At 44.0% G+C, this 14,475-nt stretch overlaps 6 protein-coding genes across 6 annotated transcripts; 5 read left to right on the forward strand and 1 right to left on the reverse strand.

Annotated features, from left to right (window-relative positions):
• Positions 1-1,591: 1,591 nt before the first annotated feature.
• GGI43DRAFT_379461 (uncharacterized protein) lies at positions 1,592-1,918 on the forward strand (the record flags this gene model as incomplete). Its single annotated transcript, XM_083202844.1, has 1 exon — positions 1,592-1,918. The coding sequence occupies one exon, from the start codon at positions 1,592-1,594 to the stop codon at positions 1,916-1,918; it is 327 nt and encodes a 108-aa protein (XP_083064913.1).
• A 1,995-nt stretch (positions 1,919-3,913) lies between these two features.
• Positions 3,914-5,235, forward strand: GGI43DRAFT_379462 (P-loop containing nucleoside triphosphate hydrolase protein; the record flags this gene model as incomplete). The annotated part of the gene is made up of 3 exons (XM_083202845.1): positions 3,914-4,254; positions 4,319-4,401; positions 4,466-5,235. The coding sequence occupies 3 exons, from the start codon at positions 3,914-3,916 to the stop codon at positions 5,233-5,235; spliced, it is 1,194 nt and encodes a 397-aa protein (XP_083064914.1).
• Positions 5,236-5,482: 247 nt separating this feature from the next.
• Positions 5,483-7,017, forward strand: GGI43DRAFT_149684 (uncharacterized protein). The gene has a single exon (XM_083199411.1). The coding sequence runs from the start codon at positions 5,729-5,731 to the stop codon at positions 6,716-6,718; it is 990 nt and encodes a 329-aa protein (XP_083064915.1). The 5' UTR covers positions 5,483-5,728; the 3' UTR covers positions 6,719-7,017.
• A 1,413-nt stretch (positions 7,018-8,430) lies between these two features.
• Positions 8,431-11,006, forward strand: GGI43DRAFT_420352 (uncharacterized protein; the record flags this gene model as incomplete). Its single annotated transcript, XM_083207803.1, has 8 exons — positions 8,431-8,457; positions 8,493-8,856; positions 8,922-9,378; positions 9,436-9,557; positions 9,619-10,453; positions 10,487-10,800; positions 10,840-10,875; positions 10,906-11,006. 8 exons carry the CDS (start codon positions 8,431-8,433, stop codon positions 11,004-11,006), a joined length of 2,256 nt encoding a protein of 751 aa, XP_083064916.1.
• Positions 11,007-11,805: 799 nt separating this feature from the next.
• GGI43DRAFT_393200 (ornithine cyclodeaminase family protein) lies at positions 11,806-13,032 on the forward strand. The gene has a single exon (XM_083204643.1). It carries the CDS (start codon positions 11,970-11,972, stop codon positions 12,984-12,986), a length of 1,017 nt encoding a protein of 338 aa, XP_083064917.1. The 5' UTR covers positions 11,806-11,969; the 3' UTR covers positions 12,987-13,032.
• A 91-nt stretch (positions 13,033-13,123) lies between these two features.
• On the reverse strand, positions 13,124-14,237 carry GGI43DRAFT_429536 (uncharacterized protein; the record flags this gene model as incomplete). Its single annotated transcript, XM_083209128.1, has 1 exon — positions 13,124-14,237. Exon 1 carries the CDS (start codon positions 14,192-14,194, stop codon positions 13,124-13,126), a length of 1,071 nt encoding a protein of 356 aa, XP_083064918.1. The 5' UTR covers positions 14,195-14,237.
• Between the last annotated feature and the right edge of the window lie 238 nt (positions 14,238-14,475).

Here is a 14,475-nt window from a genome sequence, read left to right on the forward strand (position 1 = left end):
CATTCACCCCCCCCCCCGCCCCCCCCACCCCCCCCCCCCCCCCCCGCCCCCCCCCCCCCCCCCCCCCCCCCCCCCCCGGCGCGTAGGCTTCTGCATGGATTTTATTATTGATCATAGACAGGTACCTATACTAGTATAGCAGAGTTAAATTTTTAATGTAGACGTCAAGGTATATTACATTGGTGTTGGAGTAGATGCTTCGCGGTAGTCATTCCCTTGGCCCAGGAACCAGTGGCAAGCATAGCCAAAGAGGCAATTTGATATCCAATGAATTTTCATTACGACATGAAATGATATTAAAGGGGGAGCTCAAGCTTACGTTTTATGCTAGACGAGATGCAGCCAGTTCCATTCTGGTGAAATGGTTGCGTTTCCCTAATAGGGAATACGGATAACAGTAACGCCCCAACTGTGGGGTTATTTAACACTGCTTGTATAATATGGCTACGCATAGCTGAAAAAAAGGGGAGTTTCCTCTCGAGCTAATCTACGAGCACAGGTCGAGGCTAGCTTCAGAAGGAGATACTTCAATTTCCAACTTACAGCTTACAAAAAAGCGGTGTAAGTAACGTTCTCAGAGATATCATTGGAGGCGGTTTGAATACATAGGTATCCTCAGTTGGATTACGAGAAAAATTTCCGCACTGGCTTGGCGTGGGTAAGCTGGGGCAGATCTCATGCCGGCTGTTAGCTCTAAGCGCAACCTATAAACACCCCTGGTTACAAGAAAAGTAGGCCTAAGCGATTCTTTTTGTAATGGATACGAAATGATCTAGCCTAAAGCTATCTTAAACACAGAAAGCATGCTTAATACGATTGCCTAGTTTACGTGGGACACAAGAAGCTGTTAGATCTGCTAGATGGTATGAACATAGCCGTAATGCCCATTTAGGCATATATCCGCATGCGGTAACTCAGCGGAAAAGAGAAGCTGATAGTTACACATGTTAGCTCGTTGTATTGACCGCCAGTAGCCAATTGCGACTATTATATCAGCTACGAGGCCATTATGAAAAATAAGGACAACGGGAAAACTGTTAGCACATAACATTGCTGATACGCACACTGCTGTTCAAACATTTGGTGTCGAGATAGATAACCTTCAAAGGATAATAAATTCGTTCGATGAGAGTGGTCACCACTTTGTTTTCAGCTTTGTCTTTTATCTCTAAAAAAACTATACTTGTTTCGGCACTGAATGCATATTTTCATATTTGCAGTCTGGTTCTCCTTTCTATATCCACTTAGTTGGGCATCAGTAGTCGGCATTTGGCCTGTCCAAGCGAGCACTCCTTTAACGTTGACTAACCGAGTTAGAAAGGTAGTTATCATCTTCATACTCATTAGCTTGCTTATGCTTTGGAAATTTTGTCAAAATCATCTGATGGAAAGCTTAGTAACAGCTATCCTGAACACCGTGAAGAGGATACCGAGAATTATCAAAGGGAGAAAATTGTCTATAAAAGGGGAGAGATCTCGTGTGAAATGTCCCGCTCAACTCACTCAAGCATCACTTGATCAATCTCTTAAAAACATCCCTTCAAGGAGCTTTATTATAATTCCCAATAACATTTTATTTATACTAGCAACTATGAAAGCAGTTATCGCTCTTTTGTTCAGCGGCGTCGCCTATGCGGACTATGCATTTACAGCTTGGTCAAAGATTGGCTGCTATGGCAATAAGCAAGCCAGTACCTCTGGAAATACCTTTGATGGCTACTGTCATGATGTATCTGGTCAAGGCTGGTACTCAATCGGCGGAACTGCTACTTCCATCGAAGGCCAAGAACTCCAATTCTGCCAGGACTCTGCCTGTTCCGTGGGCTGCTTTTGGGTCGACGACACCACTGACTGCGGCATGTTATCCAGTCCTTATTACCAGCAGGAAATTGGATCATGGTCAGCAATTCATAGTTAAGAGTGAGTCTACAACTAACACAGTATGAGTACCCCTTCTGTGCCGCAACTTGAAATGTTACTCACAAAAGAAATAGGTCCATATTTAAGCTTATTTAGTCAGTCTAAAGCCTTAGGAGGACCAGCTACTATGCATTGCATTCATTGTATTCAATGTCATCAATATAGGGAGATCTAATTACTTTCTCTTAAACTAAGAAAGTTAGATACCAGAGATTGTATTGATTAGTTCACTATTTTATCTATGTGTATAGCATTTTGCGCCTTATCAATATTTTTTGTCACAACGTGTATAAGTTAGTGTTTTAATCAACTCTCAATGCTATTAAGAGGCTTGGAAGCTGTAAGAAGAGAAATGTGTAAATTATTGTACATACGTTTTTCAATAAATCTAAGTAATCATTTGGTCCTAATGACTTTCTATCTGTAATAGACCAAAGGATTTGCGCGTAGGTGGAGTGGTTAAATTATCAACATATATGTTCTAGGATAAGCCTAAAATGGCCGACGTATGTATGAGGTTCTCATAACCACTACTAACTACATGTACGAGGGCTCTTACCACTAATTAGGCTAGCTAGGCTGCTTCTAGGTGGTCATACATGTAGACTGCCTGGCACCAATGCAAAGATGAAACCAACTTGCAAAGCTAACTGCTGCAGATACTAGGATCTAGGCCTACTGTATTCAGCAACAGCGGTTATGCGCCACAAATCTAGCATCTATCTATAGGGAAAAGAGTTTTCTTTTCTTTTTCACTCTTTCACACTCGAAATCACTTAGCCATGAATCGTTCATATTTGCAATACGGAATGTGAGGATTATTCTGAAGCGCAAGGGCTTTGCGTATCGTATAGTGAACATATTAGTTACGTATAGCCAATGGAAGGGTGAGACTGCTCTCACAGGGGAGCACAGACTGCGGATATGTGTGCTTCGCCCATTTACAGAATGTTAATCGCCAGTGATTGCTTAATTTAACAGATTTTACCGCAAGTGTTCTTATGGCCAGGAATCCTGAACATTTCATTATTGACGTTTAGTTCAGAGCAGTTATCACGCGACCACCAATGTTGCTGCCGATGTGCAATATAGCAACCCTGTTGCACCATTAAGTTTCAACTCTGAATATCACCTAAGATTACTGAACTCAATAATGTACTCTGAAGATGTTGCTGTGAACTAGGTATGCGCAGGCACGGATTAGTTGGCATAGCGGCTAGTGGCAGCTAACTTAGGGTACATGTGCGCTGAATCTAAACGTCAGCACCAACACTATACGCCATATTCACAATTTAAGAACAGAATCGGGACCATAAAACCGTCTAAATAGCCATATATACTGTATCTTTAGGATTGTAAATGTCACTGATGGCGCCCCATTATTAGGGCTGTCTGAGGAATATACCTGAAGCACTCCTTTCAACTGGCCAATGCGAACCTGGCTGATGCTTAAATCTCCCCTGAGAGTCATAATTGGTGGCATACTGGCCTCCAACATTGGATTTAATCTTTCTCGTCTTATATAGAAAGATATCGAGTTTATTAGATGCAAAATCGAAGGAAAGCTACAAGGGAGCAGCTTTAAGTGCTGCCTTAGTAAATGTGTCTACATCTGTAGCATGTTAGTGCTTGCAGATTCTAGTTTTGGACTGGGCTCGGATAAAATGCTTTATTTTCCCTTATTGTTTAATTGCCCTGATGGAATCACGGGTTTGAGAAATACCTGAAAAAAGAGATTATTTTTAAATTGAATGCCATAAGAATAAACAAATTTTGCAGCTTTAAGAGCCCCTTCGTTTCGTATACCTCAGGCATTAAATCGTTCACAACGGCGTCGAATCAGATTAGAGCATCGCCTTTTGGCGGTGACGTAACGCTGTAGGAGGCCGCGCCACCTCACCGTTGAAGCCCAAACATGGAGCTTTTGATCCAGCTTTTTTGAGGGAACCGCGTCACACTTTTTCACTCTTCAAAAACAATCGATTTTTACAAAATGGCCAGAGTTGATACGCCCGACGTCTCTGACGACGATTTTGCCATGATTAATTCGGCTACCTCTGATGCTCCTGCAGCCTCTTACCAGACTCCCGAACTCATAAGCCGCCTCCCGCGAAGTCCAAAGCCAGCACCGTCAAGATTAAATTCGGATGATGATGCCGCTGCCGAGCAATCTCAAAGCTATTTTCTTGACGGATCTATCCCCTCAATATTTAATACACAGGGAAGAGATGGCAATCTCTCGAGTTATTTCGGAGATGTCCCGGGCCTGAAATATGGAAAATCGCTATACAAGAAGCTGAGTAACAAAGACGATGTCTTGATTGCCGTAATGGGGTAAAGATATATCCTACACGCTGGCCGAATCTTATTCAGAGCGCATTCTCACTATTTTATACAGCATGACCGGTTCAGGAAAGACAACGTTCATTGCAAATGCGACGGGGCGAAAAGATTTAAAGATCGGCCATGATCTTACTTCATGTACGGCTCCTTTTAGTACTCCAGGCATCAGCCTTACTTTCTTACTAACAAAACATTTCACAAGGCACCCAAGAGATACAAATTGTCGAGACCGTCATCGACGGCCATACAGTCCGTTTCGTTGATACCCCGGGTTTCTCAGATACATATCTCTCAGATACTGAGGTTCTTGAAATGATCGCAGATTATCTAGCTGCTGGATACTCCAAAGAGTTGCGTCTGTCGGGAATCATATACCTCCACCCCATCTCGGATAACCGTGTCACCCATCATGCCACAAAAAATCTCGACATGTTCCGCAAACTAACTGGTGAGAAAAATCTCAAGAATGTGGTCCTGACAACCAGCATGTGGGATAAGGTCGTACCGGAAGAGGGCCAGAAGCGCGAACAGGAACTCAAAGGTAAATTTTGGAATGTGTTGATGGCGTTTGGCGCAATATATTCTCGGCATAATGGATCCGCCGAGTCTGCCAAAGAAATCGCGTCCATGTTTATAGACAACAAACCGTTCTATTTACAGCTGCAAGAAGAGATGGGAAAAGACAACAAAGCACTTAAAGATACCGCTGCAGGAAAGGAGATCATGGCTGAGCTCACTAGAATGAAAGAACAGCACCATAAAGAACTCACTGAGATGAAAGAAATGCTTTTGCGGACGTCAGCCGAAGAGAATAAGGCTGCTGTAGCGGCTCTTGAGCAGCATTATAAGAAAATGCTGAGGGACATGGAGAAGACACTTTCGGATGAGAGACGGATGAATGAAGAGGCTGTTAAGTCACTGACGGAGAGGATTAGTGCTCTCGAAAATAAGGGTTTCTGTTCTGTCATGTAAATAGAGATACCGTATTTTTGTCTGCTCATCCTAAGATGCAATTACCATATCATCCGCCGCGGTCACTATTTCGGCATGATAGCTAGTATAAAAGCTGTCACAGTGAATTTTCAACATTCGGGCAGTTGGTTCATGATAACCCAACAGTTAACCAGCCTCTTTCTGTTGCCAGTTCCTTTTATCCTATGTCTCATAGTCCTATTATTATCAGTAATGCTCCTTGCATCGCGCTCGGCACTAGTCTTTATTACTACAAGGCCCCTATTATCCAATTATGTCTCACTATCGTGGGCTACGCTTTTGTAGCTACCAATGAACTCGCATTCTGTTTATCGCCGCACTTGCTGAGCGAATAGGCTGGAGGTACATGTACATGGTATCCCCGCCCACCAGCCTCCAAGTAAATTCCAGAGCTCAATTCAACTTGGTTCGCCTTTTATATTCTCGCATCATAGCCATCGCTAAAATTCGGAAAGCTATATGATATAATCACATGGAGGTCGACGGCTTCATCAAGTATCTCGCCGATACTGGCCTTTCAGCGTGTGAGAGTGAGATTCGAACATATGTAGCACAAGGTGCCCAAGATATACGCGCCATCATGAATTCTTCGCTCTCATCCGCCGAGTTACGACAGATTGCAGCCCGCGAAGTTCACCCTGCCATTCGTGGACGCCAAGTCACTGGCATCATCTGGTATCTCACTTCACTTGCAGTTGAACGAAACCAGGCTTTTCTATCTGGAGCTTTCCTCTGCCTTGATCCTGATGGTCGACTTTCTGCTTTCTTTTTGGCTATTGGCAGTCCGCGAACCAGCAGTCATCTCAGGCGCCACAGCGCGCCAGGCTGTACCGGAGGAGTTGACCTCGTCGTAGATGGTGCTTTGCCGCCGCTCGCTAACAATCACCGGCATGTGCTTTTTATTACTATTACAAACGACAAATATCGCGGAAATTGTTTGTTTCTCAAGCCTGAGCCTTACGGCATATCAGGAATCCGAGACTTTGGTCACCACACTGATCGCTACGTCCGCTCGCTCGCGCGTCACTTCCGATTTGGCGGCAACGATCGTGACGGGATGCGAAAGGAACGTATTCCAGATCGTTATGTCAAAGCTTTTTCAGAAGCAGTGGCTCATCTTCCGGATGGCGAGAGCGCCGTTGCAGAGGTTGGCAAAAAAGGAGCAGGCGAAGGTATTGCTGGAATGCATGCCTATCTTACCACAAAGGCCAGTGACTCAAGTCTCTCCAAGCCTGCTATGGTGGCATTGCTACATCAACTTGAAGCAGAGTACGATTTTGTTAGCTTGCGGTTTGGCAATGAGGTATGCCTCGATCTCGGGGCCGAGATCTGTAGGACATTGCCTGGGGCGCCAGGAATTGTCGGCCCATCACCTGCCATTTCTTGGCTGAAAGCTAAGAAACAAGAGGCTGTGATTTCTGTAGTAACTACAGAGATGGAGGAATCTGCGATAGGCTTTTGAATGTGAATGAGATGCCAGCGACTTGTAGCTCATGTTACCGTAAACTGCAAAAGCTTAATATTCACGCGACATTGTGGAGTACCAACATGTCATATGCCTAGGTGATCAGTGTAGCCACACATATACTCGAGAGATATTAAATTTCGTAGTAGCGTTAATATACTCATACATGGTAGAGTAAGATGCGACAGGTCACGTAATAGGAAAAGGGAAATAAATATATAAATCAAGCATATTTTTCGTCATCTATGATGTGAAAAGTGAGACTATACATATGTATACAGATAGATAAGAAAAACCATGTGTAATGTCTATATACAAATGCATACAAAGGATTTCTCCATTAATCTTCGGTGATTTAAGCAGGTTGGTGACATATTAGATGTAGTAATTCCATAGTTTGCATAAAGGCAGCCAAGGCGTCCGCAGTAGCTACATAGAATCTGGGCGCCCTGCCGACATGAACCGCTGCCCATCATTATATACTATGTACATGCAACCATTCATAAGTCGCCAGCACATCAATACCACCCCAGTTTTCTACTAAACAGGCGGCTGCATATGCACCTGTTAGTCCTGGAGTGATATCCATTTTGTAGGCTGCATATTTATATATACCGTAAATAATGCGTCAAGCTTCTTGAATCAATTGTATTTATACATATACCCATAACACACAATGCATACCGCTTCCGACCTTTATAGAGGGTGGCTATTAGTGCATACCGCTTCTGACTCCTCACAGTGGATAGCTGAAGCTATACGACTTTTCTTTATCTTTATATAATTATAAATAAAAGTGCATTCAAGTTAGCTTATTCAGCGAGATGTGAGGACATGAAAGAAACTGCGCCGCCATACACCACGTTTCTTCTCAATAACTAATATAACTTTGTACTTCACAGCTGAAATGTCAGGCTCCTCAAACCCTAAACATCCGATTTTTTCTCAAGCTCTCGCTGCAGCTCTCCAGAACGTCAATGACCGAGACACGTCCCCGCCCACAACCTCGGAGTATCAAACTTCTTTCGGAGCTTATAGCATCACCACAGACACTTCTATTGGCCAATCGACTGAAACTAGTTTTGATCCTATTGACATAACTCAATCCAAGTCTAACCTGGTTAATTACGAAACTCCGTACTGTCAGCAAAGCTTCGGGTTTTCTAGAATTAAGATCAGTGGAGAACAAGCAGCCCATTCGGACGCCATAAGTTTTTCTGCCACAAAAATAGAAAGCTATGTGGCTATATTTGCGCAAAAGCTTTTGGAATATCATGATTTAAAAACAATTGATGACCAGGATGTGGAAAGAATTTCAGCTATTCTTCCAGATCTTTGGAAAGCCCTGGTGTTCAAGCTTGACTACGGAGCGTTATCTCCAACGCATCGTCAAATTAGATTTTTTATTTATGATCATAGATAGTGAGTGAATTAATCATTATGATAATACCCAATTAAATTCGCAGGTGCTAATTCCGAAAGTGATATCGCCAAGTCTTTTAAGAATCAATATATTCAAACAGTCAACCGACAGCTACAGTCTATGCCGGATGAGACATACAAGGTATCGTCAACAAAAAAGCAAACTAAGTCATTTGACGCTGCAGATGGGGTAGACATTCTACCACAAGCGTCGCAACGTGAATGTGGTTCAGAATCCTCAACATCTAGCTCCGACAACGACGAGAATCTCGACGGAGAGAAAGAAAATGCAGAGCCTGATGGATTCGAAGAGTGTAAGACATTGCTTTTCAACGACCCAGGCTTTGAGTGGCTATTGGGTCGTCTTCATAGAGAGTTACTCCTCTCGTGGTCGAATCAGGATGTCAGGGAAAGTTTAAAGAAAGATATTCTCGGAGGCTTACCTTCGGAACTTTATGCGAGGAAGCCAGTTAAGAAGGCCGTGGCTGTTTATCACGTCGATTGGAATCCTTTTAAATTCTTCGAGGAGCAGAATTATGATGACTCGTATAGCTCAGTGATTTTTAATGTTATTACACTTACAGGATCTTGCGTCGATGCTCAAGCAATTAGCTGCTCTGAGTATATGGAGCAGATGTGGCCCCAAACCGGCATCTCAACTCTTCGGCTTATACAAAAGCTAATATCCACTTATCACACCAAAAAGGTCACCCGTTAGTACACATCTCTAGCAGCTTAGACTAAACGAAATTAATAAGTCTTGACTGATTGCTATTAGTTAATGTTTTGGATGGGCTCTTGCTTTGGGCCTCGATAGTTGATTCTAAAGTCGTTATAGAGGCTCTCGGCGTTCCACACTTTGTGGCAGAAGTAGGAGAGCAAATAGCATGGCTTGGTGCCGCATTGCAATCATCTCCTTTATATCCTGAAGTGGTATACTGTACCCCATTTATCGACAAAAAGGTTCTTCGATATGGAGACGAAATTGCGCTAAGCGTACATTGCTATATCAAATTCAAGTTCCAATATTGTGAATCAGCAAACGGCAATACTAATGGGCGATGTTGGCACAGCATGTTCAATGGCGCTGTCATTGTACGTGGATTTCCGATCCTCAAAAGATTAGCAAGCGATACAGGTTTAGAAATGCCGCTTAATATGATGACAGCTCTAGTCAGGACGCGATATGTCAACAGTTTCAATTCAAAGACATATATTAAAGGGTTTTCAAGCATGTTGGTGCCAACCTAACGATTTGATGATCTTATAGTCTGGCATTATATCTATAATAGACATCCAGATGATCACATATCGTATATGGATTGCAGTGTTAACCACGCCGACGTCAAATTATCCGAACTAGAGTCCACCCGGCATGTGATTGGATGGTGTTCGGAAGCAGTCACTACAGCTGGTAAGCTTTTAGCCTTTAATAGGTCACGATAAACTCTTTTGCTGAGAAATTTCGTAATTAGGTACTTTAGAAGCGCCATATTCTGTCAAAAAATCAGGCCTTCCATTTTCACGGTGCGATCTCTCCCTCAACAAGATTGAGATCACAGCCGGCAGAGTTGTTTCAGGAACAGCAAAATTTACGATTGGAAGCAAAGATTCTCCTGTTCACGTTTCCAATTCAGGCTACTTGGCAAAAATGAAGTGGATATCTTCTAAATACTTCATTTTGTGGGATGAGGAGGATAAGAGAGGCTGGTTAGTAGACGGTGCCCGTGCTCTACTTCATTCGCTTCGTGCTTCCCTAGAGCATAGCAAACAAACTTTTGGTTCAGCCTTTCTTTTGGATCCGACTCATCTGACTGATTGTCATGATCAAAGTCAAACTAGTTCAGCGATGGGCGTACTAATAGACCAAAGTAACCGGGATTTGAAGCTATACGTGGATAGAACTGAGGTGTTCGATGAAGAAATAGAAGATGGAGATGAAATACGTACTATTTCGGTAAAAAAGAAGATATATTATCGATTGGAGGACGAGGTCGAACACATATACAACACAATGGAGAAGCTGGTTGTGTACGAGACGGACGGAGAACACAAAAAAGGAATTCAGATCAAATGTCGCCCCAGACGAATACTCGAAGGGTGGGATTTCAATGATTTGATTTCTGGTAGTGATCCAGTCTTTCGTCGCGCTTGTACTCTACCAACAATTGGCAAAGGATGGGTTGATTTCGTTCGAGGTATTCATGCATCAACATTGTTTGGCCGAGGATTTGGTGACTTGATTCAGCCAAAAGCGGCTCCCTGTCCTTTCTGGTCACGCCTTCCAACGAAAAAATATTATCTGGCCACGTTAATAGTGGATTTGCAAAAAATAATGGAAAGTCATGGTGAGCCTACGTCGAATCCGAGGAAGCTTTGCGACAATGTTCTCTGGCATATGAAGCAAAGCTCGTTCCAATTATGCCCTTGCGTTAAAGATAAAACATCCAAGCACCATGATCCGGTTCAAGCTTTATTTCCCTTCAAATTCAAAGCATCTCTTGCAAAGAAACGGCTAGAATATCTGGAAGCTGATGGAGCGGTCATATTTGGCCACAGCAGAAATATCCACTGGCATTGGAAAGATAGCGGAGATCCTGTTGAAGGCGACCCTCCGCAGAATGTGGAAGACTCGACAGACTCGCTTGAAGATAATAGTATTGGGTCCAGCAATCTTAGGTCGCTCACGAATGTAGATGGCATTGAGTCGAGCTTCACTGAATCTCCGCCAAGTTCTAGCGGAACTACCTCCACGACCGCAGAAAGCACCCAAACTAGTAATTCCACAAACATAAGTAACCGTGGTTCAAAAAGGCATCTACAGGATATGTTTTCTTGGAAGCGTAAAAAGACGAAGTTCTAGTCAGCGGCTTGTTGCACGGATAGATAGCAACACATTTTCAAATGTAGTTAATATATCGGCTAGGCCATAAAGCAACCCTATGCTTGACACTATCTGCTATTTTAATGCATGACGACTACTAAAGTCTTGATTCTTATCTTTTTTTTTTCTTTTTTTTTTTCTTCTTAATAATGAAGAACCGCTAGATTCATTCCTGGCAGCATTCTTTTTATCAGCAGCATCGTTTGAACACGATAAAAGCATGCTTTTATAGGAGATTATGTCTAGTGGCTGACGATCTTTCCTCTATTAATACTATAGTAAAGGAATTGCCTAAAAGAAATTGTGCGTTTAGAATTGTATAGGACAGAAGGGCATGTGTGTTCCTTAAATTAGCTGCAAACATATATACATTTTTGTTATGATGGTAATGGGGCCATTTCAGAAAGAAAAGCTTGGAGTACTAGGGCCTTCGCACATTATAGTCTATAAATACCCTATTTCTCTTCACAAAGATCAGAGCTTCACTGGTATTGCGCAGTGAGCTTACAGTGCTGTTTTTGGTGCTTTGAACCAGATTGCCGAGGATAGGGCTATATGCCACGCTTTGGGGCATTCTTTCGATTTTGTAAGCTAATAATAGAATTGATTGAACGGATATAAGAACTTCGTTTTCCAGTTGCTTATATAGGTCTCGAGCGCGGAGATTATACGTTGGTATTTACTCCACTTCTTGATCGCAGTACAAAACTTGCCGATTACGGAGCGGAGACACTTACCTACACTGAAGAGCACGCAATGCCACTACGTATTACTATGCCGTTATAATGAGAGCAAAATGTGTTTTGTATTTAAACAAAAGTTTAAATCATGCATTACTATATCACCGTCGAATATAAAGACTAGTTTTTCTTTGACCTGTTGAGCTGTGCTTACGCTGCCTGCTCATAAAATCATAAAACGGCCTGATTAATAGCAAGAAATATGGCGCCAACAACAGACCCTATTTACATCACGTACCTCAATGGCCTGGACATTGCGGCGTTGAAACTCACTGATGAAGAGATACTCGGGGCTATTGAGACGGCTCTTGATGCGCAGGGCCGCAAAGAGACAGTAATCGAGCCCCGAGTGCATCTTGTGCCGCGTGATTCAGCCAAAGGCCATTTCAACGTGCTGCGCGGAGTCGTTCACCCTCTGAATGCGGCTGGTGTCAAGGTTGTTGGCGATTTTGTCGACAACTACAAGCATGGTTTACCCTCTGAGTTTGGAATCTTGAATTTGTTCGACCCAGAGACTGGCGTGCCCCGAGCGGTTATAGATGCAACATCTATTACAGATATGCGCACCGGTGCAGTTACAGCAATAGGCGCAAAGTATCTGGCACCCAGTAAGCCCAAAATCTTGGGACATATTGGCGCAAGAGGAAGCTCTTACTGGAATATCCGTCTTTTGGCCAGTCTCTTCCAATTTGACGAAATCCGGATTCATTCCAAGCGCAAGGAGAGTCGCGAAGCACTGGGTGCGCGCCTTGAGAAAGAGCTAGGAAGGCCGATACGTGTGCTAGACAACTGGGAAGAAACGATTGTCGGAGCAGACATCGTTGTGGAGGCATCACGGTTGGCAGCGCCAGAACCTCTATTAAAGACAAGCTGGATCAAAAAGGGTGCCCTGGTGATGCCTTACGGTACAATGAGTGCCCTAGAGCTCTCGCTGACGGATATTATGGACAAGATGGTTGTGGACGACTGGGGCCAGTGTCGTAAAGGTCTGCCGCTGGGAGCCTTGCGACAACACGTGGACAACGACAAACTAACAGAAGAGAATCTCCATGCTGAGATGGGCCAGATTGTGGCGGGGGCGAAGAAGGGCAGAGAAAGTGATGATGAGACGATATTGTTCTGGCACCGCGGTTTAAGTCTCAGCGATATTGCGCTTGGGACGGCAATCCTAGACAAGGCAGCAAAGCTGGACATTGGGCAACGCCTAAGATATGCTTAGATTTAGAATAAATATACATAAAATGGTTAGAATACAAAATAATGACCGATATTTCCAACGCAATGGCTTTTTTGTTCATTTCATGTTTTCTCCGTTGCGTCGTATAATTGCTTGCGAACGTGTCATTTATATATATGCTATTTAAAATTTGGAGCTATATAATCATTCAGATCCATCTCATCCACTGTTGTCTGCAGATATTCAATCTGTGCCTGCACCCACTCCTTCGTCAGTTGATGAGTCTCAGCAGCCGGTCTTCCCTCAGCCTGCAACGTCTCACGTATTTTGGCCAGGCGTTTCGCTACAACATCAAAACGGTAACCTGTCCATTGCCGGAACAGCTCGTCATTATTGCTGATGGGCTTGACGGTACGTAATGTGCTCGTGTCTGGCAGCATTGGATCGCGCGGACGCATTGAGACAACAAAGGTGATGCGCTCGCCGCTGCCAAGAGTGCGTAATGCAGCGTGTGAGACCATACTGCCTTGCATCATCACGGCATATCCCATACCGGGCTGCCTCATCTTTAAGATACCGCCGTCACCTTTGCGCAAGGCTGTCTCGCCTCCTGACATACCGATCGGATCAGAGAGCATGAGTACGCATACCCACGGGTAAGAGTCGTGATGCCACGCGGAAACGAGATCTTTGAGATCTGCACCCTCTTCTTCTAGTTCAAGTTCATCGTCACTTGGTTTTGGCGGCTCTGGGGGAGGTAGGTTGTCCGTAATGACGCTACTCTTATCCACATGCTTTGGCAATTGTACGTTGAGCTGTCCAATCTCATAGTCCATGATGACATCCAAGTCTACACCTGCCGCATCTGAGCACGCTTTCAGCACTTCAGGACTTCGCCACATGGAGTAAGCGAACGGCGCAGCTTGCCCGTAACCACGAATACGGTAGACACCGGGATATTTCCACGAGCCATACTTGCCGACAATCTCAGAGCGAAAGATATCGGCACGCAGCTCACGAACACCGGCGGGAGTTAGAAGTGGAAATGGTGCAGTGATAGCTGTTTGTGAACTGGCTTGCGGGAAGTCGAGGCCCAGGTCGTCAAGACTGATTGTTGATGTAGGTTGATTGTAGCACATATGCTGGAGCGGGTCGAAAAGAGCTGCTTTTTGCGATGCCACTTCTATCGGCTCACCCAGTAGCTCGCTTGATGCGGGCTGAAGAGGTCTTGCAACACCAGCTGCTGCCATAGTTTACGATTTCTTGTGGTTTGTTTTTTCCCTTCAATTTAGCTGTGAAGACTTGTAATACCAGCGAAGTGATAGCCTCACTTTGTGATAGCTCGAACATATTTGCACTAGGTACTACATATCCACCTGCTACCACCGATAACGGTCAAAAAGACGACTTCAACTTCCATCTGTAGATCGCAGAGCAATCACGCCACCGCATGCTGCAAGCACACGATCAACGCGCTTATACAATCTCACATTAGCGCCGGGAGTATTACACTGACATTCAGCCTATGACT

Source organism: Trichoderma evansii (genome assembly GCF_050947405.1).
Source record: "Trichoderma evansii strain SZMC 28006 chromosome Unknown GGI43scaffold_2, whole genome shotgun sequence".
NCBI classification, from domain to species: domain Eukaryota; kingdom Fungi; phylum Ascomycota; class Sordariomycetes; order Hypocreales; family Hypocreaceae; genus Trichoderma; species Trichoderma evansii.